Below are 22,515 nucleotides of genomic sequence, written 5' to 3'. Positions count from 1 at the left end.
CCAGCCAACTGTGGTACCAGGGAATAAGGCCGGAAGAAATAGCTGGTGGCCTAATACACTTTTGTGCAAGAGCTGAGACTGTTGGTAAGAAATCACCTTAACCCAGCAGATGCAGGAATTTGGCCTTGATAAAACATATAGATGTTTTCTGATAAAACTGCTGCCACGTTTGTATTCATGTTATATGTGATTTAACCCCTTCATGACCTTGGGATTTTCCATTTTTCCGTGTTCGTTTTTCGCTCCCCTCCTTCCCAGAGCCATAACTTTTTTATTTTTCCATCAATTTGGCCATGTGAGGGCTTATTTTTTGCGGGACGAGTTGTACTTTTGAACGACATCATTGGTTTTACCATGTTGTGTACTAGAAAACGGGAAAAAAATTCCAAGTGCGGTGAAATTGCAAAAAAAGTGCAATCCCACACTTGTTTTTTGCTTGGCTTTTTTGCTAGGTTCACTAAATGCTAAAACTGAAAATTTGTGCCATTTTCCGATACTCGTAGCGTCTCCATTTTTCGTGATCTGGGGTCGCTTGAGGGCTTATTTTTTGCGTGCCGAGCTGCCGTTTTTAATGATAGCATTTTGGTGCAGATACGTTCTTTTGATCGCCCGTTATTGCATTTTAATTCAATGTCGCGGCAACCAAAAAAACTTAATTCTGGTGTTTTGAATTTTTTTCTCGCTACGCCATTTAGCGATCAGGTTAATGCTTTTTTTTATTGATAGATCGGGCGATTCTGAACGCGGCGATACCAAATATGTGTAGGTTCGATTTTTTTTATTGATTTATTTTGATTGGGGCGAAAGGGGGGTGATTTAAACTTTTATATTTTTTTTATTTTTTTCACATTTTTTTTTTACTTTTTTTTTACTTTTGCCATGCTTCAATAGCCTCCATGGGAGGCTAGAAGCAGGCACAACGCGATCGCCTCTGCTACATAGCAGCGATCTACTGATCGCTGCTATGTAACAGAAAATCACGTGTGCTGTGAGCGCCGACCACAGAGTGGCGCTCACAGCTGCCGGCGATCAGTAACCATAGAGGTCTCAAGGACCTCTATGGTTACTATTCAGAAGCATCGCCGACCTCCGATCATGTGACAGGGGTCGGCAATGCGATCATTTCCGGCCGCACGGCCGGAAGCGGTAGTTAAATGCCGCTGTCTGCGTTTGACAGCGGCATTTAACTAGTTAATAGGCGCGGGCAGATCGCGATTCTGCCCGCGCCTATTACGGGCACATGTCAGCTGTTCAAAACAGCTGACATGTCCGGGCTTTGATGCGGGCTCACCGCCGGAGCCCGCATCAAAGAGGAACTTCTGACCTTGGACGTACTATCCCGTCCGAGGTCAGAAAGGGGTTAATATTTCATTTGGTAAGCCATCCTCAGATACAATAGTATAGCATAGCCCAAGCCAATGTTAGAGTTATATTTCCATAAAGATATCAATATAATTTAAAACATCATATACATAGTTACTGCTTTCTCTTCTGTACCTTTTCCATTTGCGGTATATTTTATGATTGCTGATAACACTTAGTTTACGATAACGTTCTTATTAGTGATGAGCGAGTGTACTCGTTGCTCGGGTTTTCGCGAGCACGCTCGGGTGACGTCTGAGTACTTTTTAGTGTTCGGAGATTTAGTTTTCATCTCAGCATCTGAATGATTTACAGCTACTAGCCAGGCTGAGTACATGTGGGGGTTGCCTGGTTGCTAGGGAATCCCCACATGTAATCAAGCTGGCTAATAGCTGTAAATCATTCAGCTGCTGAGATGAAAACTAAATCTCTGAGCAGTTATAAATACTCGGACGTCACCCGAGCGTGCTCTGGAAAACCCGAGCAACGAGTATACTCGCTCATCACTAGTTCTTATCCATCTTAGTCCTATGGTTTAGTGTATGGCCCAGTTCTTATCAATCAACTTTTATTATTCCACAAGTCATGGGTACATGTACACCGAGTGATGTGCAGCGTTAAATGATTGCTGACCGGTAACATATTTGCTGGTTAGTGGTCATTTCATAGCCTGTTTACACTGATTGACCCCACCACATTTCTACATTGAACGATCAGTAATATAATGTTTATTGGGCAAAGACTGCATTTGGTATTGGCAGGCCAAGTCATGTTTACACAGGATGATGTGCTGCTGATAGCAATGATCTATCTCATGGGTTTACTTTTTATTGCATACTATAACTCCTTAAAGGGTTGGTTCATCACTTTAAATTGAGCATAGGTCAACAATATCAGATCAGTGGCAATTCGTGACCCCCATTGATTTGTGGTTCTCAGTTCCAGCAGTAGCTGGGGGTTAGTAGTTACAGAGATGAACAGTACAGGTTTGTCCATTGTGTTGTGATGATGGCCAGATATTATATGTGTTCTTACAGATAAAGGTATTTTTGATTGATGGAGAAATCCTACTAAATATTTGGTATTAAAAGATAACAGTAAACCATGTTGTTAGGGTCTGTATTCAATATAGAGAACACTTGGAATGTTTAATTTAAGTCATCACATTTTTTGATAATGTCATAAATTTTTGGGAGAAAAAAATAATCATTTCTCAATCTTCACAAGAAAAATGGACATTGTAAAATAATACAGTAATTCTATTTAGAAAAATGTATCTCCTAACACTGTACTTACTATAAATATACAGTAATAAAACATCACTACAATTAGGTTCGGGTTGATTCTTTTTAATCCAGCCATTTATTTTAAAAATTATAATACAAATTTCTAACATATTTACCAAGGTTCAAAATAATAATGTTTACAGTGAAGTGCATTAATCATATTTCTTTACAATCGTCTTGATACACAACTATGCTGCATTGGTTTACTAGGAAAATGTCTGCTATTTCTTGGAAAATTATTAAGCCACTGACGCTGCAGTTCCCCATATTGGCCTCAGAGCGCCGCTGTTCACCAATAAAGAAAATATTCTGCAAATCCAGAATCGCCTCCATGATGCAGACAGTGTTCAACTGCAAGAAGAAATACACAGCATTTCACACTGGGATGTGCCGGGTACAGGACTCAGAAAGAAGACGGATTATTTTCTGCAGGATTATAAATATAAGAAGGATTTTTACCATTATATTTCTGGTGAGAAGAAGGATGGCCGGATTACAACTGCAGGAAGGACAATCAGTGCAAGGACTCAGATGGCAAGTAATATTTCCCTTCTTATTTTCCTGGCTGTGTCATTCAGTCTCTGGTCAGATTCATTATTCCATTAATGAAGAATTAAGAAAAGGTTCTATTGTGGGAAATCTAGCAAAGGATCTTGAATTAAATGTTAAGGATCTCTCCAGAAGGAAATTAAGAATTGTGTCTGATCTATCTGAGAAATATTTTAATATAAACCTGGATAATGGAAACCTGTACATTGCTGATAGGATAGACAGGGAGACATTGTGCAGAGCTGCAGCTGATTGTGTCCTTACATTTGATGCTCTGGTGGAAAATCCACTAAATGTCTTCAGTATAAAGATTAATATTTAGGATATAAATGACAATCCTCCTACATTTCTTCATAGCACATGGATATTAGATATGAGTGAGCACAGCTCCCCAGGAGCAAAATATGTACTACAAAATGCAGAAGATCTGGATGTCGGTGCTAATTCCCTGATCAGCTACAGCCTCAGTGAGAACCAGTATTTTGCTCTTGGAGAGAAGGTCAGCACTGATGGCAGTGTATTTCCAGAGCTGATACTAGAGAAACCTCTAGACCGAGAGACACAGAACAAGCATGAACTCATCCTCACAGCTTCTGATGGAGGAAATCCTGTACAGACAGGCACTGCCCTAATTAATATCATCATCACTGACTTCAATGATAATTCTCCAGTATTTACACAGGATGTATATAAAGTAAGTGTCAGAGAAAATATTCCGGTGAATTCTACAATTCTGCAGGTCAGTGCAAGTGATGAAGATGAAGGAGTCAATGCACAGATCACTTACTCTATAAGAACCACAGCAAATAATGTTCTTCAAATGTTTTTTATAAACAATACTAATGGAGAAATAACAATACGAGGAATTTTAGATTATGAAATCAGTAAATATTATGACATTTCTGTGCAAGCCAAAGATGGAGGAGGCCTCGCTGCTCATGCTAAGGTTTTATTAGAAATCCTAGATGAAAATGACAATGCTCCTGAGATATCCATAACTTCATCATCAGATCTTATTCTGGAGGATTCTCCCCCTGGTTCTGTGGTGGCATTAATCAAAGTTCATGACCGTGACTCGGGAGAAAATGGTGAAGTTCAATGTAAAATATTAGGTGATTTGCCTTTTGAACTAATATCATCAGCAAGTAATTTTTTTAAAGTTGTTACAAAAGGTAGTCTAGATAGAGAAAAAATATCATCCTACAACATCACAATACAAGCATCAGATAAAGGATCTCCAGAAATGACTTCTAGAAATGTTGTTAGGCTTGATGTATCAGATGTCAATGACAATGCTCCAGTGTTTGATAAATTTGGTTACACTGTATATGTAACTGAAAATAATTCACCAGGAGCTTCAATATTTAGTATTCAAGCAAGAGATCTGGACAGTGAAGACAATGCTAAAATTACATATTCTATAATAACTAGAAGGGATGAAGAAGATCCCCTGTCTTCATACATCTCCATGAATCCAGTAACTGGGGTCGTTTATGCTCAGAAGTTGTATGATTTTGAGAAGAATAGAGAATTTAATATCCAAATTATTGCCACAGACAATGGATTTCCATCTCTGAACAGCAGTACAACACTAAGAATATGTATAGTAGACCAGAATGATAATTCTCCAGTCATTCTGTACCCATCACCAGAGGTTGATAGCTCAACATTTGAGATGGTTCCTTGGACCTCTGAACAAGGCTCTTTAGTATCTAAGGTGGTGGCAGTGGACGCTGACTCTGGACACAATGCCTGGTTGTTTTACTTTTTACAATCTTCAGAACCATCACTCTTCACCATTGACCAGCACACAGGAGAGATCAGGACATCACGTGGATTTCACGAAAAGGACATCATGAAACATGGAATTGTGGTTCTAGTAAAAGACAATGGGATTCCCTCCCGCTCATCTTCAGTCACTCTAACCATGGTGATTGCTGATCATTTTCATCAGGTTCTTCCTGAGCTGAGTAGTCAGTCTAACAAAGAAGAATCTCAGTCCAACCTACAATTCTACTTGGTGATCGCCTTGGCACTGATTTCCTTTTTCTTCATGTTGACTGTGATTATTGCAGTTGTCTCCAAATATAAAGAGTCTAAGTCATCGTCATTTGGGTCCTTGAGTACAAGTCTGTATCCACAGATTGATCCCAGATTTATTTCCCAATTTAACCCTGGGACATTACCTCTGCCATATTCCTATGATGTTTGTGTCACTTTGGATCCAAGTGAGCAGGAATTTGCTTTCCGTAAACCCCAGAACAATGTTCCTGTGGACAGTCTAATAGATGCTGATGATACTGACATTTTGAATGAAACTTTAAGGAACTCTGCACCTGCTGCAAATCTCATTTCACAGGTAGGTTTTTTATTTACTTAGAGGTTTAACATTTAAAAGAATATAATGAGGGCAGTGCATTCTTGTTTTTTACTGCTTTGAATTTCATACAGAAACTTAGTTCGCCATTAATTGGATGAACCATTATAGAGAAATAGGTAAGATATGAAAAAAATGGTGTTCATGTTGGCACGATGTTATAAACTGTTTAATTTTTTTGTCATTGATTATTTCTTTGTGAGATTTGTAAAAATATAGTATATCATTAATTTTGCAAACAGAACCATATACATCTATCCACTGTTTGTGTGTAACGACCCTTAAGTCAGAAGGTAGCAGAGAGAATGATTGCTAAGGCAGTTATTGTGCCATTGGTGTTAAATGCATAAGAGTGATTGTGTGGCTTAAAGAACGTTCTCAATCTGGAGCTTTAGTATAATGGCATCAGGAAGTAAAGATATTAAATGACCTGGCAATGGTAAATATAGGGGTGTTGTCAGTGGCGTAACTATAAAGTTAGGGGCCCCGGTGCGAACTTCCAAATGGGCCCCCCCCCTGCATCCCTGCCATACAACTTAATGTAACCCCCATAGAATACAACGCAGCCCCCCTAATAGTATAATGCAGCCCCTCCATACAGGGGCAGTGAGAAATACACGAGCAAATGGTGACGAGGGGGCAGGGGAGAGGGCACAAGGGGGCTAGGGGAGACAGGCACAAGGGTAACATAGGGGGGCTAGGGAGCAAGGAAGACAGGCACAAGGGGACACATGGGGGCTAGGAGGCAGGGGAGAAGGTTACAAGGGGACTAGTGGGCAAGGGAGACTGACAGAAGGGGACAAGGGAGACTGACACAAGGGGACTAGTGGGCAAGGGAGCCTGACACAAGGGGCACATGGGGACAAGTGGGCAAGGGATACAAGCACAAGGGGACACAGGGACAAGTGGGAAAGGGAGCCTGACACAAGGGGCACATGGGGACAAGTGGGCAAGGGATACAAGCACAAGGGGACACAGGGACAAGTGGGAAAGGGAGACTGATACAAGCACAAGGGGACAAAGGAGACAGGCACATGGGGACACACAGGGACAAATGGTCAAAGGAGACTGGCACACGGGGACAAGGGACACAAGTCCCTGACACGCACACGCACACGCACATACACACACACACACACACACAATACCAGCTCATATACACAACTCACAATCTCCTCTCTGGTACAGGGGTGGCTGATGTAAATCGGCTGCAGCTCCTCCTGACTAAAGCGGCTCCGTCCCGTACCTCCCCCCCCGCTCTGCCCCCCAACCCCCCCCTCCCTCTCACCTTCTATCCCGGGGCTGCAGAGCAGAAGCTGACAGTCTCGAGCTGCTTCCTGTCTCTCACGTGCTCCGGCTGCCCCCTCCCCCTAGATACGCCTCGGACTGTTGCCGTGCAGGAGGAATCTCCTGCACTGCAACATGGTGTTGGGTGCCTCTGACCTGCCGGGCCCGGGCCCCTGACCTGCTGGGCCCGGTCGCACTGGCGACCCCTGCGACCGCGGTAGTTACGCCACTGGGTGTTGTCTGGTCTGGGGCCACTTATTTGTCAGCTCTGGTAACTGGATAAATTGTATTTCCTTGTATGGGGTCTAAATAAAATTTTGGGTGGTTATCTAAAATGTAAATTTGGTAACTTGAATTGGAGCATGCGTGAATTGGGGCCTGAGATCAGACTTATTTTCTGTCTCTGGTTTCTAAAGATTTTAATTATGGTAGCTTTCTGCTTTGGGTTTCATGCCATCTATGCGCTCGCACTGCATCTTATTCTTATGTCACTGTTAAAGTGTGGTGCCATTGTTGTAGAATGCTCTGATTATTTGTCAGATGATGCTGGGAGTTGTAGTTGTCAAAAATAGTTTCATACTTTTCTTGAAACTATAACTCTATTTGTGGTCAAAAGATGATGGTGACATTGATGAAAACTGACAAACATGGCGGGAAACTTGGCTGAAAAGTGTGACTTTAACTTTCAAGTGGAACTAGTAAATTCTTGGGAGGGAATCAAATAAAGTCTTGAAAAAATGTTTTTTACCTCCTCCTAAAGGGAACATGTCCAGAAATGCTATTCACCTTTAGATATAGGTGTAATCTTCATGTAAATAGCATGTAAACCCTGTATAGTTAATTTACTTAAAGTTAGGTTACAGGGAAAAAAATATTATGTCCTCCCTGCAGCCATTTGTTTGCTATTGATGCATGAAGCGGTTACGGTAACAGCTCATTATATAGTGATCGTGCTGTACTCAATTCAAAGGATTTTGATTGACAGTCTGCTCTGTACACACAAACACACATGCATATTCCAGAGCAGGTTGCCAGACAAAGTCTTGGGGATTATATACACTGCACAGTGAGTGATGAGTGTTGGGGTATGTGCACACGATGCGGAAAACGCTGCGGACCCGCAGCATTTCCGCAGCGGCAGGTCGGCAGCAGTTTCCCATAAGTTTACATTACAATGTAAACCTATGGGAAGCAAAAAACGCTGTGCACATGCTGCAGAAAAAAAGTGCGGAAAAGCAGCGGTTTACATTCCGCAGCATGTCACTTCTTTCTGCGGATTCCTCAGCGGTTTTACAGCTGCTCCTATAGAAAACCGCAGTTGTAAATCCGCAGTGAAATCCTAAATCTGCGATAAATCTGCAGCAAAAACGCAGCGTTTTTGCCCTGTAGATTTATCAAATCCGCAGTGGACCATTATACGTGTGCACATACACTAACAGCTCCATGCTCAGCCCTAGTGCCTGGAAGTGAGCGGCTGCCAGGAGAATACAACTTTATTTTCTCCCTGTAGCCGCTGCTCTAGTAAATCAGCTATACTGTACATGATATAAATCCTGTTTACCTGCAGATTACCCCTATACCCGCAGATAAATTGTGTTTCTCAAGGTGACAGTTTGCCTAAAGCCGTACTAGACATACCATATATCAGGATAGTGATTTTAGACTCTTGAGTTAGTTTTTCAACTTCAGACACTGTGGGTTAATTTGCATACAATGCTTCCAACACTTTATTAGTTTTATTAGATTGTATGTGATTTTAGAAAATATGAACAAAAATATCACATGTGTAGCTATATATAAAACTATTAAGGTTTGAAGTGACTTCAAAGGAACCCTATACTGGAAACCACCCTAAAGTAATACCATTTTAAAAACAGCACTCCGATGGAATGTTTGCTAACCCTTCAGGTGCTTTACAGGAGTTAATGCATAGGGGAATAAATGCAATGAAAAAAAATTTTTTCCATCTAAATGTTGCTAAACTTCTAACTGGTCTTCATAGCTAACAAACCTAGGGCCATTTATTGCCATGTCAATCACCAGGTTTGCGACTGCTGAGTGCTGATGAGCTAAAGGAGAGTCCCCTCCCTGTATTTTAGCCATAGTTTACCGATATCACTTGTTGCATGTGTGCCCATTAGGGGAATTATTCTCTTATCCCTCAGATCTTTTAAGTGTTTTGGTGGCAAATAATGGGGTCGACCTAGGTTAATTGTGCTATGGGACATGGGAAGTCCTCAGGGAATAGTAGGACATATTTGAATCGCATTGAATACATTTTATGCGAAATACGTTTCCCAATCAAATCTGCCAAATTTAAGTTTCAGCAGATTCAATATTATCTCTGAATTATCCAGTTCTGCCCTAAGCACGCTAAAATATCTTAGCATAGTCCTGTATAAACAAGGAGATTCTTTTGCCTATTTTTACTCTATTGCCCTTGTGGTGTAATTGTTCTGTATCAATGAAATATGTAATACTTTAATGATTGGTTTTATGTGTCTTACTGTAGAGGAGAGATTCTTATAGTTAATAACTTTATTCTATTTATTTACATGAGCTGCAATACTTGGCTAAATTTAAACTTACAAACTCAAAAAAATTACAAAAATATATTTTATAGCATTTTACATGGAAAAATTATAATCTCGTTTCACTTTTTTATTATTTAAAAATAGAGTAGGATCTGTTAGCAATAAACCTAAGTGACTGATGCTGCAGTTCCCCATATTGGCCTCAGAGCGCCGCTCTTCACCAATAAAGAAAATATTCTGCAGATCCAGAATCGCCTCCATGATGCAGACAGTGTTCAACTGCAAGAAGAAATACACAGCATTTCACACTGGGATGTGCCGGGTACAGGACTCAGAAAGAAGACGGATTATTTTCTGCTGGATTATAAATATAAGAAGGATTTTTACCATTATATTTCTGGTGAGAAGAAGGATGGCTGGATTACAGCTGCAGGAAGGACAATCAGTGCAAGGACTCAGATGGCAAGTAATATTTCCCTTCTTATTTTCCTGGCTGTGTCATTCAGTCTCTGGTCAGATTCATTATTCCATTAATGAAGAATTAAGAAAAGGTTCTATTGTGGGAAATCTAGCAAAGGATCTTGAGATAAATGTTAAGGATCTCTCCAGAAGGAAATTACACATTGTGTCTGATGAATCTGAAAAATATTTCAATATAAATTCAGATAATGGAAACCTGTACATTGCTGATAGGATAGACAGGGAGACATTGTGCAGAGCTGCAGCTGATTGTGTCCTTACATTTGATGCTGTGGTGGAAAATCCACTAAATGTCTTCAGCGTAAAGATTAATATTAAGGATATAAATGACAATTCTCCTACATTTATTCATGAAATGAGTAGAATAGAAATGAGTGAATCTACCTCCCCAGGAAGAAGATTTCTTTTGCATAATGCAGAAGATCTGGATGTCGGTGCTAATTCCCTGATCAGCTACAGCCTCAGTGAGAACCAGTATTTTGCTCTTGGGGAGAAGGTCAGCACTGATGGCAGTGTATTTCCAGAGCTGATACTAGAGAAACCTCTAGACCGAGAGACACAGAACAAGCATAAACTCATCCTCACAGCTTCTGATGGAGGAAATCCTGTACAGACAGGCACTGCCCTAATTAATATTATCATTAATGATATCAATGATAATTCTCCTGTATTTACACAGGATGTATATAAAGTAAGCGTCAGAGAAAATATACCGGTGAATTCTACAATTCTGCAGGTCAGCGCAAGTGATGAAGATGAAGGAGTCAATGCACAGATCACTTACTCTATTAGTACCACAGCAAGTCATGTTCTTGATGCTTTTTCCATCAATCATAGAAGTGGAGAAATTAAAACAAAAGGATATTTAGATTATGAAGTAACAAAATTCTTTGAAATTTTGGTGCATGCAGAAGATGGAGGGGGACTTCCTGCCAAAGCCAAGGTTCTAATAGAAATTACAGATGAAAACGATAATGCTCCTGAAATATCCATAATGTCTGTGCTGACTAAGATTCCTGAAGATTCTTCAATTGGAACTGTGATTGCACTAATTAAAGTTCACGATCGAGACTCAGGAGAAAATGGTGAAGTTCAATGTTTAATAACAGGGGATTTGCCATTTAAGCTAACATCATCAGCAAGTAACTTTTACAAAATTGTTACCAAAAATAATCTAGATAGAGAAAAAATATCATCGTACAACATCACAGTACAAGCATCTGATAAAGGTTCTCCAGATCTGACATCAATGAAAGTTTTTAGACTTGATATATCAGATATTAATGACAATGCTCCAGTTTTTGAGAAGTTGACGTACACTACATTCATTTCAGAAAATAACATACTAGGAGCTTCAATATTTAGTATTCAAGCAAGGGATCTGGACAGTGAAGATAATGCTAAAATATCCTATTCTCTAATGTCTAGAACTAAAGATGAACCTTTGTCTTCCTACATCTCTATGAATCCGGTAACAGGCGTCATTTATGCTCAACAGTCTTTTGATTTTGAGGAGCATAGAGAATTTAATATCCAAATTATTGCCAGAGACAATGGATCTCCATCTCTGAACAGCAGTACAATGCTAAGAATATGTATAGTAGACCAAAATGATAATTCTCCAGTCATTCTGTACCCATCACCAGAGGCTGCTAGCTCAACATTTGAGATGGTTCCCTGGACGTCTGAACAAGGCTCTTTAGTTTGTAAAGTGGTGGCCATGGATGCTGACTCTGGACACAATTCCTGGTTGTCTTACTTTCTACAATCTTCAGAACCATCACTCTTCACCATTGACCAGCACACAGGAGAGATCAGGACATCACGTGGATTTCACGAAAAGGACATCATGAAACACGGAATTTTGGTTCTAGTAAAAGATAATGGTATTTCCTCCCGCTCATCTTCAGTCACTCTAACCATGGTGATTGCTGATCATTTTCATCAGGTTCTTCCTGAGCTGAACAGTCCATTTAACAAAGAAGAATCTCAGTCCAACCTACAATTCTACTTGGTTATCGCTTTGGCACTGATTTCCTTTTTCTTCATGTTGACTGTGATTATTGCAGTTGTCTCCAAATATAAAGAGTCTAAATCTTCATTTGGGTCCTTGAGTACAAGTCTGTATCCACAGCTAGATCCAAGATTTATTTCCCAATTCAACCCTGGAACATTACCTCTGCCATATTCCTACGATGTTTGTGTAAGTCTGGATCCAAGTGAGCGGGAATTTGCTTTCTTAGAACCCCAACACAATGTTCCTGTGGACAGTCTAATCGATGCCAATGTCTCAGAGATGAGAAGTGAGAGTGAAACTATCATAGGACAGGTATTATATTTTATATATACAGTATGTTTTCTCATTATTTTATAACTTTTTATTTTTAAAGAGGTATATAAAGTAAGTTTTTGTATTTTATAAACATATAGTTTTAACTGTTTGTACAATATATGTTTTATAATATAGTCTTACATGTACCAAATTGTAGTTTCAATGAAAACTATTTTAGCACAGAAATTAAAGAGGATTTACTGTTTTAAGACATCTGAATTGCCATGATGTATTATTAAGAAGACACTGGTGTTAAAATGAGGACCTAAACCATTACGCAGTGTAATTGCACCCGAAAAGAAATCCCAATGTATCAAACAGGGGGAGAGAAAATAAAATTATTCTAGCTCTGTGAAATTGTGTGCTAGTTGGAAGCTCAAAATATCATTTTGATTCACTTCTTAATAACAAGAGTGATAGGTTACATCTCATGAGTTTTTCAGAGCTGCTAACTGCCTGTGAGGGATTATGTGATGCACCAAATTTCTCAACTTTAGTTCTTCATATGCAACTTATCACTTGGCTCTGACATGGGTGCCCTTATATTCACAAGTACTGTAAGTCTGTTAGTGCAAATTAAAGCTGAAAATGTTTTAACAAGTCTGTTTTACTAACAGGTTCACCTATTTTATAAGTGTTGGGTCAGACACTAACAATGTACAGATATCTGGCCAGATGTACACAGGATACAGGGAATTCTGGCTCTAGACTCCTCTTATAACTCTCCAGAAGGTGTCATTTGTAAGTTGTGTTATGTCCTGAGAAAGGGACAGCCTAAAAATTAAATTTTTCTCTAGATATGAGTGGTTTTAGTTTGCATTAGGGTTGAGCGAAACGGGTCGGCCAGATTCAGAAGTCGCCGACTTTTGGCAAAGTCGGGTTTCATGAAACCCGATCCGACCCCTGTGTGGGGTCGGCCATGAAGTCGGCGATCTTCTGAATCTGGTGTCGGAATTCCGATCCCGAGTTCCGATATGTTTGCAATATCGGAAATCGGTATCGGAATCCATATTTAAGTGTAAAATAAAGAATTAAAATAAAAAATATCGCTATACTCACCCTCTGATGCGCCCTGGTACTAACCGGGAACCTTCCTTCCTTCGAATCAGCGCTTGCAGGACCTTGCGGTGACGTTGCGGTGACGTCGCTGCTTGTGATTGGTCGCGTGACCACCCATGTGACCGTTCGCGCGACCAATCACAAGCCGCGACGTCACCGCGACGTCACCGCAAGGTCCTGCAAGCGCTGATTCTTAGGAAGGAAGGCTGCCGGAAAGAAGCAGGGTGCGTCCGAGGGTGAGTATATTCCTATTAGGACTATTAGGACTATTCCTATTAGGTATATACTCACCCTCGGACGCGCCCTGCTTCTTTCTGGCAGCCTTCCTTTCTTCGAATCAGCGCTTGCAGGACCTTGCGGTGATGTCGCGGTGACGTCACGGCTTGTGATTGGTCGCGCGAGCGGTCACATGGGCGGTCGCGCGACCAATCACAAGCCGCGACGTCACCGCGACGTCACCGCGACGTCACCGCAAGGTCCTGCAAGCGCTGATTCGAAGGAAGGAAGGTTCCCGGTTAGTACCAGGGCGCGTCCGAGGGTGAGTATAGCGATATTTTTTATTTTAATTCTTTATTTTACACTTAAATATGGATCGCAGGGCCTGAAGGAGAGTTTCCTCTCCTTCAGACCCTGGGAACCATTGGAAACCCAATGCCCTGCATTGGGTTTTGAGTTTTGGCCGACCCCGACTTTTTTATAGGATCGGCCGATTTCACTCGACCCGACTTTTGAAAAACTCAGGTTTCGTGAAACCCGACCCGATCCTATAAAAGTAAAAGTCGCTCAACCCTAGTTTGCATCCTTACAGGGAAGGACATACTATTCATGCAGCATGTCCAGCCGAACAGGGGCCCAAAAAGTAAGGGGTCCCACATTTAGCTCCAAATTGTGCATTATGATGAATTATTAGACTGCAAAGGGCCCATATATTGAACTTGCACAGCGTCCCTCTTCTGTCCGAGTCTGCTCCTGATCGTTACATTTTTTCATTAAAACTCATTAAATAAGTTAGTATTAGATTATATTGAGAGTATATATCAAAGAGCAATTGAAAGGTGACTCGATTTTCTCAGATCCTTACACAATTAATGGAGCAGAGGTCAAACATCCATATCTCTACAATGCATCTCTAAATCTCTAAAGACAGGCCAGATTCTGGGATGCAGACCCCTGATCTTAGGATTCCAGGAGTCCCAGCAGTTGGATCCCATTTGATCATTAAGTTACCCTATCCTTTTAAAATGATATGCGTGCTTACAGTTAACCAATATGCATAAGAATTTTTTATATGCAAAATCTTAATATATACTTACCTTGTAATGTCTTCACATCCTGTTCCATCCAGATGTGTCCGGATCCCAGAATTCTAAGTGGCAGAAGTTCACCGACCGCCATATTGGGACACCCAAGTGATGGGTGTCTCAGTATGGAAACTGCTGGTGGTAACAGACTCTTGCGCGGTACCACCAGCGAAACACCGTCGCACCACACACACACACTGTATACACCATATGCACCACACAGACACACAAACACACTGTATATGCCGTATACACCACACACACTGTATACACCGTACGCACCACACACGCACACACTGTATACCCTGTACGCAGCCTCTTGCGTGCTACCACCAGCGGAACACCGTCGTGAACATCCCATCACTGGGATCAGCCAAATGATTCACTGACCGCCACCATCTTGTGGTGCCAATATTCAAAAAGGGCTCTAAAAGTGAACCTGGAAATTATAGGCCAGTAAGTCTAACCTCTATTGTTGGTAAAATATTTGAAGGGTTTCGGAGGGATGTTATTCTGGATTATCTCAATGAGAATAACTGTTTAACTCCATATCAGCATGGGTTTATGAGAAATCGCTCCTGTCAAACCAATCTAATCAGTTTTTATGAAGAGGTAAGCTATAGACTGGACCACGGTGAGTCATTGGACGTGGTATATCTCGATTTTTCCAAAGCGTTTGATACCGTGCCGCACAAGAGGTTGGTACACAAAATGAGAATGCTTGGTCTGGGGGAAAATGTGTGTAAATGGGTTAGTAACTGGCTTAGTGATAGAAAGCAGAGGGTGGTTATAAATGGTATAGTCTCTAACTGGGTCGCTGTGACCAGTGGGGTACCGCAGGGGTCAGTATTGGGACCTGTTCTCTTCAACATATTCATTAATGATCTGGTAGAAGGTTTACACAGTAAAATATCGATATTTGCAGATGATACAAAACTATGTAAAGCAGTTAATACAAGAGAAGATAGTATTCTGCTACAGATGGATCTGGATAAGTTGGAAACTTGGGCTGAAAGGTGGCAGATGAGGTTTAACAATGATAAATGTAAGGTTATACACATGGGAAGAGGGAATCAATATCACCATTACACACTGAACGGGAAACCACTGGGTAAATCTGACAGGGAGAAGGACTTGGGGATCCTAGTTAATGATAAACTTACCTGGAGCAGCCAGTGCCAGGCAGCAGCTGCCAAGGCAAACAGGATCATGGGGTGCATTAAAAGAGGTCTGGATACACATGATGAGAGCATTATACTGCCTCTGTACAAATCCCTAGTTAGACCGCACATGGAGTACTGTGTCCAGTTTTGGGCACCGGTGCTCAGGAAGGATATAATGGAACTAGAGAGAGTACAAAGGAGGGCAACAAAATTAATAAAGGGGATGGGAGAACTACAATACCCAGATAGATTAGCGAAATTAGGATTATTTAGTCTAGAAAAAAGACGACTGAGGGGCGATCTAATAACCATGTATAAGTATATAAGGGGACAATACAAATATCTCGCTGAGGATCTGTTTATACCAAGGAAGGTGACGGGCACAAGGGGGCATTCTTTGCGTCTGGAGGAGAGAAGTTTTTCCACCAACATAGAAGAGGATTCTTTACTGTTAGGGCAGTGAGAATCTGGAATTGCTTGCCTGAGGAGGTGGTGATGGCGAACTCAGTCGAGGGGTTCAAGAGAGGCCTGGATGTCTTCCTGGAGCAGAACAATATTGTATCATACAATTATTAGGTTCTGTAGAAGGACGTAGATCTGGGTATTTATTATGATGGAATATAGGCTGAACTGGATGGACAAATGTCTTTTTTCGGCCTTACTATGTTACTATGTTACTATGTATATCTTTGTACAGGAGGAGCGCATGTGCAGTTTTAATGTGACCGCCACTATCTGCATAGATGGCAGTGGTCTGATTTACTGCGCCTGCGCGAATTCCGCACAAGAGCAGTGAATCATTCGCCTGATCCCGGCAGCAGATGCGCGACATGTCTACAGGCAGAGGAAGCCAGTCACATTAAAGGGGTTTTCCTACGAATGAAAGTTCATTTTAAAAATTGTCTGTGTCTGACTGTGTACAAGAGCGCATGGTGTACACAGGTCAAAGAAGAGATGACATGAGAAGGATAAAACAGCAGATGGGGAGAAAGAAAGCGTACAGGGGTGAGAGAGATAGAGCACAGAGGGGAGACAGCTCAAACGGGACAGCACATAAGGGGACAACACAGCACAGGAAGGAAAAAGACAGCAGACAACGGGGATAGCAATTGGGGTCGACAGGTCAAAGAAGAGAGCACAGACGGGAGAAGTCAGCACATGGGGGAAAGAGAGTGGATAGGTGGGTGAGCACATGGGGGAGAGATTCTCAACACTGCAAAGCCTGCCCCATCATGACATTACTGCCCTCCTGATGAGATAGCATCGGGCCTCCATCTAATATATGTATATCATGTAATATTAAAATAGATTTATTAAATAACACTTGTAGGATGTTAAATTTTGTCACAATGAAAAGACAGGACATTGTGTACTGCATTACTTAAGCAAAAAATTTACTGATGAGAAAGTTTGAGTATAAGAATGATCTACAATGCAAGTGTGAGGAGCTGGCCACAGACTAAAGACTATTGGACCAATGAACTTAAAGCGGAATCCATGGCTCTAAGGGGTATGGACTTTTCTCAACATGGAGCACGAATACTTCAATTTTTTTTGTGGTGTTTTATTAGAGATTTGCTTGCTCTTCAGTTTAAAGTGCACAAATGTCTCCTGGAAAGTGTTCAGCCTCACAAATCAATGCTTCCATTCAGTGACAGTAAAGGTACCTTCACACATAACGATATTGTTAACGATATCGTTGCTTTTTGTGACGTAGCAACGATATCGTTAATGAAATCGTTATGTGTGACAGCGACCAACGATCAGGCCCCTGCTGGGAGATCGTTGGTCGCTGAATAAAGTCCAGAACTTTATTTCGTTGCTGGACTCCTGCTGACATCGCTGGATCGGCGTGTGTGACACCGATCCAGCGATGTCTTCACTGGTAACCAGGGTAAACATCGGGTAACTAAGCGCAGGGCCGCGCTTAGTAACCCGATGTTTACCCTGGTTACCATCCTAAAAGTAAAAAAAAACAAACACTACATACTTACCTACAGCCGTCTGTCCTCCAGCGCTGTGCTCTGCACTCCTCCTGTACTGGCTGTGAGCGTCGGTCAGTCGGAAAGCAGAGCGGTGACGTCACCACTCTGCTTTCCGGCCGCTGTGCTCACAGCCAGTACAGGAGGAGAGCAGAGCACAGCGCTGGAGGACAGACGGCTGTCGGTAAGTATGTAGTGTTTGTTTTTTTTAACTTTTAGGATGGTAACCAGGGTAAACATCGGGTTACTAAGCGCGGCCCTGCGCTTAGTTACCCGATGTTTACCCTGGTTACCGGCATCGTTGGTCGCTGGAGAGCAGTCTGTGTGACAGCTCTCCAGCGACCAAACAGCGACGCTGCAGCGATCCGGATCGTTGTCGGTATCGCTGCAGCGTCGCTTAATGTGAAGGTACCTTTAGCAGATCAAGACTTGTAGGCTGGATCTAATGTATACACAAGGCCTACATTAGCCATTCTGTCCTTCATCTGGTGTGGGCATATGTGTCTTTGTTCCTCTTCAGGGGGCATCCCTAGTACACAACCCTGCAGACAGGCTGGAGACTGGGCTTCTGAAACATTCTTTATCCTTTGAGCCACATGTAGCAAATGTTTAAAGGGGAGGGTGTGAACACTTCTGCCAGTCCAGGGGGCTGGTCCCAGGAGAGGTAGAATAAAGGTACCTTCACACTAAACGATATCGCTAGCGATCCGTGACGTTGCAGTGTCCTCGCTAGCGATATCGTTTAGTTTGACACGCAGCAGCGATCAGAATCCTGCTGTGATGTCGTTGGTCGGGGCTAGAAGGCCAGACCTTTCTTTGGTCGCTGGCTCTCCCGCTGACATTGCTGAATCGGCGTGTGTGACACCGATTCAGCGATGTCTTCACTGGTAACCAGGGTAAACATCGGGTTACTAAGCGCAGGGCCGCGCTTAGTAACCTGATGTTTACTCTGGTTACCATCCTAAAAGTAAAAAAAACAAACGCTACATACTTACCTACCGCTGTCTGTCCCCGGCGCTCTGCTTCTCTGCTCTGGCTGTGATCACAGCGGCCGGAAAGCAGAGCGGTGACGTCACCGCTCTGCTTTCCGGCTGCCCGGCGCTCACAGCCAGAGCAGAGAAGCACAGCGCCGGGGACAGACAGCGGTAGGTAAGTATGTAGCGTTTGTTTTTTTTACTTTTAGGATGGTAACCAGGGTAAACATCGTGTTACTAAGTGCGGCCCTGCGCTTAGTAACCCGATGTTTACCCTGGTTACCGGCATCGTTGGTCGCTGGAGAGCGGTCTGTGTGACAGCTCTCCAGCGACCAAACAGCGACGCTGCAGCAATCCGGATCGTTGTCTGGATCGCTGCAGCGTCGTTTAGTGTGAAGGTACCTTAAGCCACATGCTTAGTGAGGGAGTTGGTGCAGTGAAGTTGAGATGCAATGATCTGTTGCTGAAGTCCTGGTTGCTATGAATGGATAGCCTATAAAGATTGGAGATTGGTTGGCAGCTGGAGTTGGATACACGTGCCATGGTAATGGTATCTTTTGTTTGGATTTGAGGAACTATCCTAAGGGCTGTTTCCAACTGGAGCTGAATACACGTGCTATGATCATGGACTCTGTCATCTGGAAGAAAATGGACAGTGACTACACACTATACAGGCAGGAGATACAAAAGCTGTAGGCCAACCAAAAGTTGGGAGACAGTGGGTATTGCCTGGTACCGGGGCACTGGAACTGTCGGTTCTGGGTTAGTATCTTGTGGACTGGGGGACATTGCATTGTTGCCAACTACCTGGAATTGCTGTAAGATGATGGATGTAATGAATGAAAAATAGTTGCACAGTTAACCTGCCTAGGTGATTATTACAGCTCACAACCTCAGATATTGACAACAAGCAGTTATTACATTGATCAGGTTTCTGTGCATTTTGGACATTTTTTAGAATCATGTAGGACTTGATCATTTTAATCTATTACAATCTCTAGCATAACAAGTTAATACATAAGATACTCTTTATGATCACTGCTCCTTGCTTTTCAAAATTATTCTAATGGGCCATTGCAAAGTATTTAGAAATTGAAGTTCAATTTGTTGAAGTGTCCCATTTCAGAGATTTATATATTACGTATTGCGATGAGAGTATTTGTCCATTAGTGCCCTTGCCCTCTCTATCAATCTAAATAGATAACATAACTGTGGAAGTAAATTGACACACATGAAAAGTAGATAGATGAAGGCAGTGAAGGGTCTAGATTTATAAGTGTGCATATGGGTGCATCATATATCCAGAAATTCACTGAATATTACTTGACACTTTTAATGAATCTAAATTTCACAAACTTCTATTTTAAAAATGTGAAATGTTGCACAAGCTAAGAGATGAAAACTATTCATGAGCATACTGATCGTTGGGTACAGCCGGGACCAGCTGCTTCGAAAGCATCACCAAACCGCGCGTCTTACGGCGCGCAAATTTTTGCCTGTAGGACATTATTGCAAGAGAGCTTGGCTGAGTAGATTACACAAGAAGGAAAACACACAGCAAGTCAGCAGGATCTAGGAGCAACATGGCAGATGTGACAACCTACATGGTGAGCTGCAGCATGTGCTACATGTTCACAGATCGACCAGAAGAAGAATCTAATTTCACCTGTCAGAAGTGTAGACTAGTGGCCCTTTTAGAAGAAAAGGTGCGGGGTCTGGAAGAAAGAATAGCAACTTTGAAACTCATCAAAGAGAATGAAGACTTTCTAGATAGAACAGAAGCATCTCTACTGGTCACAGAAGGTGCAAAAAGTGTCAGAGAACCTCCAAAAGCAGATGAGTGGAAGCATGTGACCAAAAGAAGCAAGAAGACCATGGAGAAATCACCAACCACACAACTGAAGAACCGATATCAAATCTTTGTAGAGGATGAAGATGGCACACCTAAGAATGAAGCAATACCAGCAAGCAAAAAAGAAAAGGGCACACAGCAACAAGTGACAGCAAAAAGTACAGCCAAGAAGCAACGAAGAGTGGTGGTGGTGGGAGACTCACTACTGAGAGGCACAGAAGCAGCCATCTGCAGACCGGACATAACTGCAAGAGAAGTATGCTGCCTTCCAGGTGCGATGATCAAGGATGTGACCGATAGGATACCAAAGCTCTTCAGCTCCAAGGACGTCCACCCATTTCTTCTGATACATGTTGGCACCAATGACACGGCAAGGAAGGACCTACCGACAATCTGCAAGGACTTTGAAGAGTTGGGGAAGAAAGTAAAGGAACTGGATGCACAGGTAGTTTTTTCTTCTATCCTTGCAGTAGACGGGCATGGCACCAGGAGATGGAACAGGATCCTTGATGCAAACAACTGGCTAAGACGATGGTGCAGACAACAAGGATTTGGATTCCTGGACCACGGTGTGAATTACTGGTATGATGGACTCCTCGCCAGAGACGGACTACACCTCAACAAACCTGGGAAACACACATTCGCCAGAAGACTCGCTACACTCATCAGGAGGGCGTTAAACTAGAAGAAGAGGGGACGGGAAGAAAAACATTAGACTCGAACAAAGACGACCCAGGAAAACATACTCAGAAGGGAGGTAAGAACATTTCTAAAACAATCCACAGTGAGGAGATTGGAACAAAACAAAATCCTCTAAACTGCATGCTCGCAAACGCCAGAAGCCTGACAAACAAGATGGAAGAACTAGAAGCAGAAATATCTACAGGTAACTTTGACATAGTGGGAATAACCGAGACATGGTTAGATGAAAGCTATGACTGGGCAGTTAACTTACAGGGTTACAGTCTGTTTAGAAAGGATCGTAAAAATCGGAGAGGAGGAGGGGTTTGTCTCTATGTAAAGTCTTGTCTAAAGTCCACTTTAAGGGAGGATATTAGCGAAGGGAATGAGGATGTCGAGTCCATATGGGTTGAAATTCATGGAGGGAAAAATGGTAACAAAATTCTCATTGGGGTCTGTTACAAACCCCCAAATATAACAGAAAGCATGGAAAGTCTACTTCTAAAGCAGATAGATGAAGCTGCAACCCATAATGAGGTCCTGGTTATGGGGGACTTTAACTATCCGGATATTAACTGGGAAACAGAAACCTGTGAAACCCATAAAGGCAACAGGTTTCTGCTAATAACCAAGAAAAATTATCTTTCACAATTGGTGCAGAATCCAACCAGAGGAGCAGCACTTTTAGACCTAATACTATCTAATAGACCTGACAGAATAACAAATCTGCAGGTGGTTGGGCATTTAGGAAATAGCGACCACAATATTGTGCAGTTTCACCTGTCTTTCACTAGGGGGACTTGTCAGGGAGTCACAAAAACATTGAACTTTAGGAAGGCAAAGTTTGAACAGCTTAGAGATGCCCTTAATCTGGTAGACTGGGACAATATCCTCAGAAATGAGAATACAGATAATAAATGGGAAATGTTTAAGAACATCCTAAATAGGCAGTGTAAGCGGTTTATACCTTGTGGGAATAAAAGGACTAGAAATAGGAAAAACCCAATGTGGCTAAACAAAGAAGTAAGACAGGCAATTAACAGTAAAAAGAAAGCATTTGCACTACTAAAGCAGGATGGCACCATTGAAGCTCTAAAAAACTATAGGGAGAAAAATACTTTATCTAAAAAACTAATTAAAGCTGCCAAAAAGGAAACAGAGAAGCACATTGCTAAGGAGAGTAAAACTAATCCCAAACTGTTCTTCAACTATATCAATAGTAAAAGAATAAAAACTGAAAATGTAGGCCCCTTAAAAAATAGTGAGGAAAGAATGGTTGTAGATGACGAGGAAAAA

General features: G+C 42.0%; 1 protein-coding gene across 19 annotated transcripts in view; it reads left to right on the top strand.

Annotated features, from left to right (window-relative positions):
* LOC138675459 (protocadherin gamma-B2-like) overlaps positions 1-22,515 on the top strand; it is a 502,075-nt gene that overhangs the window by 276,888 nt on the left and 202,672 nt on the right. Inside the window, exon 1 of one of the 19 annotated variants that reach the window (XM_069763734.1) lies at positions 2,954-5,556. The exons of the other annotated variants lie outside the window; for them this stretch is intronic. Within the exon in view, the coding sequence (XP_069619835.1) occupies positions 3,571-5,556 (1,986 nt within the window). The 5' untranslated portion in view covers positions 2,954-3,570. Of the gene's footprint in view, positions 1-2,953; positions 5,557-22,515 lie in introns of those variants that run through there. 19 annotated transcript variants of the gene reach the window in all.

Source organism: Ranitomeya imitator, chromosome 4 (genome assembly GCF_032444005.1).
Source record: "Ranitomeya imitator isolate aRanImi1 chromosome 4, aRanImi1.pri, whole genome shotgun sequence".
NCBI lineage: Eukaryota > Metazoa > Chordata > Amphibia > Anura > Dendrobatidae > Ranitomeya > Ranitomeya imitator.
The sequence above is the reverse complement of the archived record's forward strand: the minus strand, read 5'-3'. Positions and strand labels throughout refer to the sequence as shown.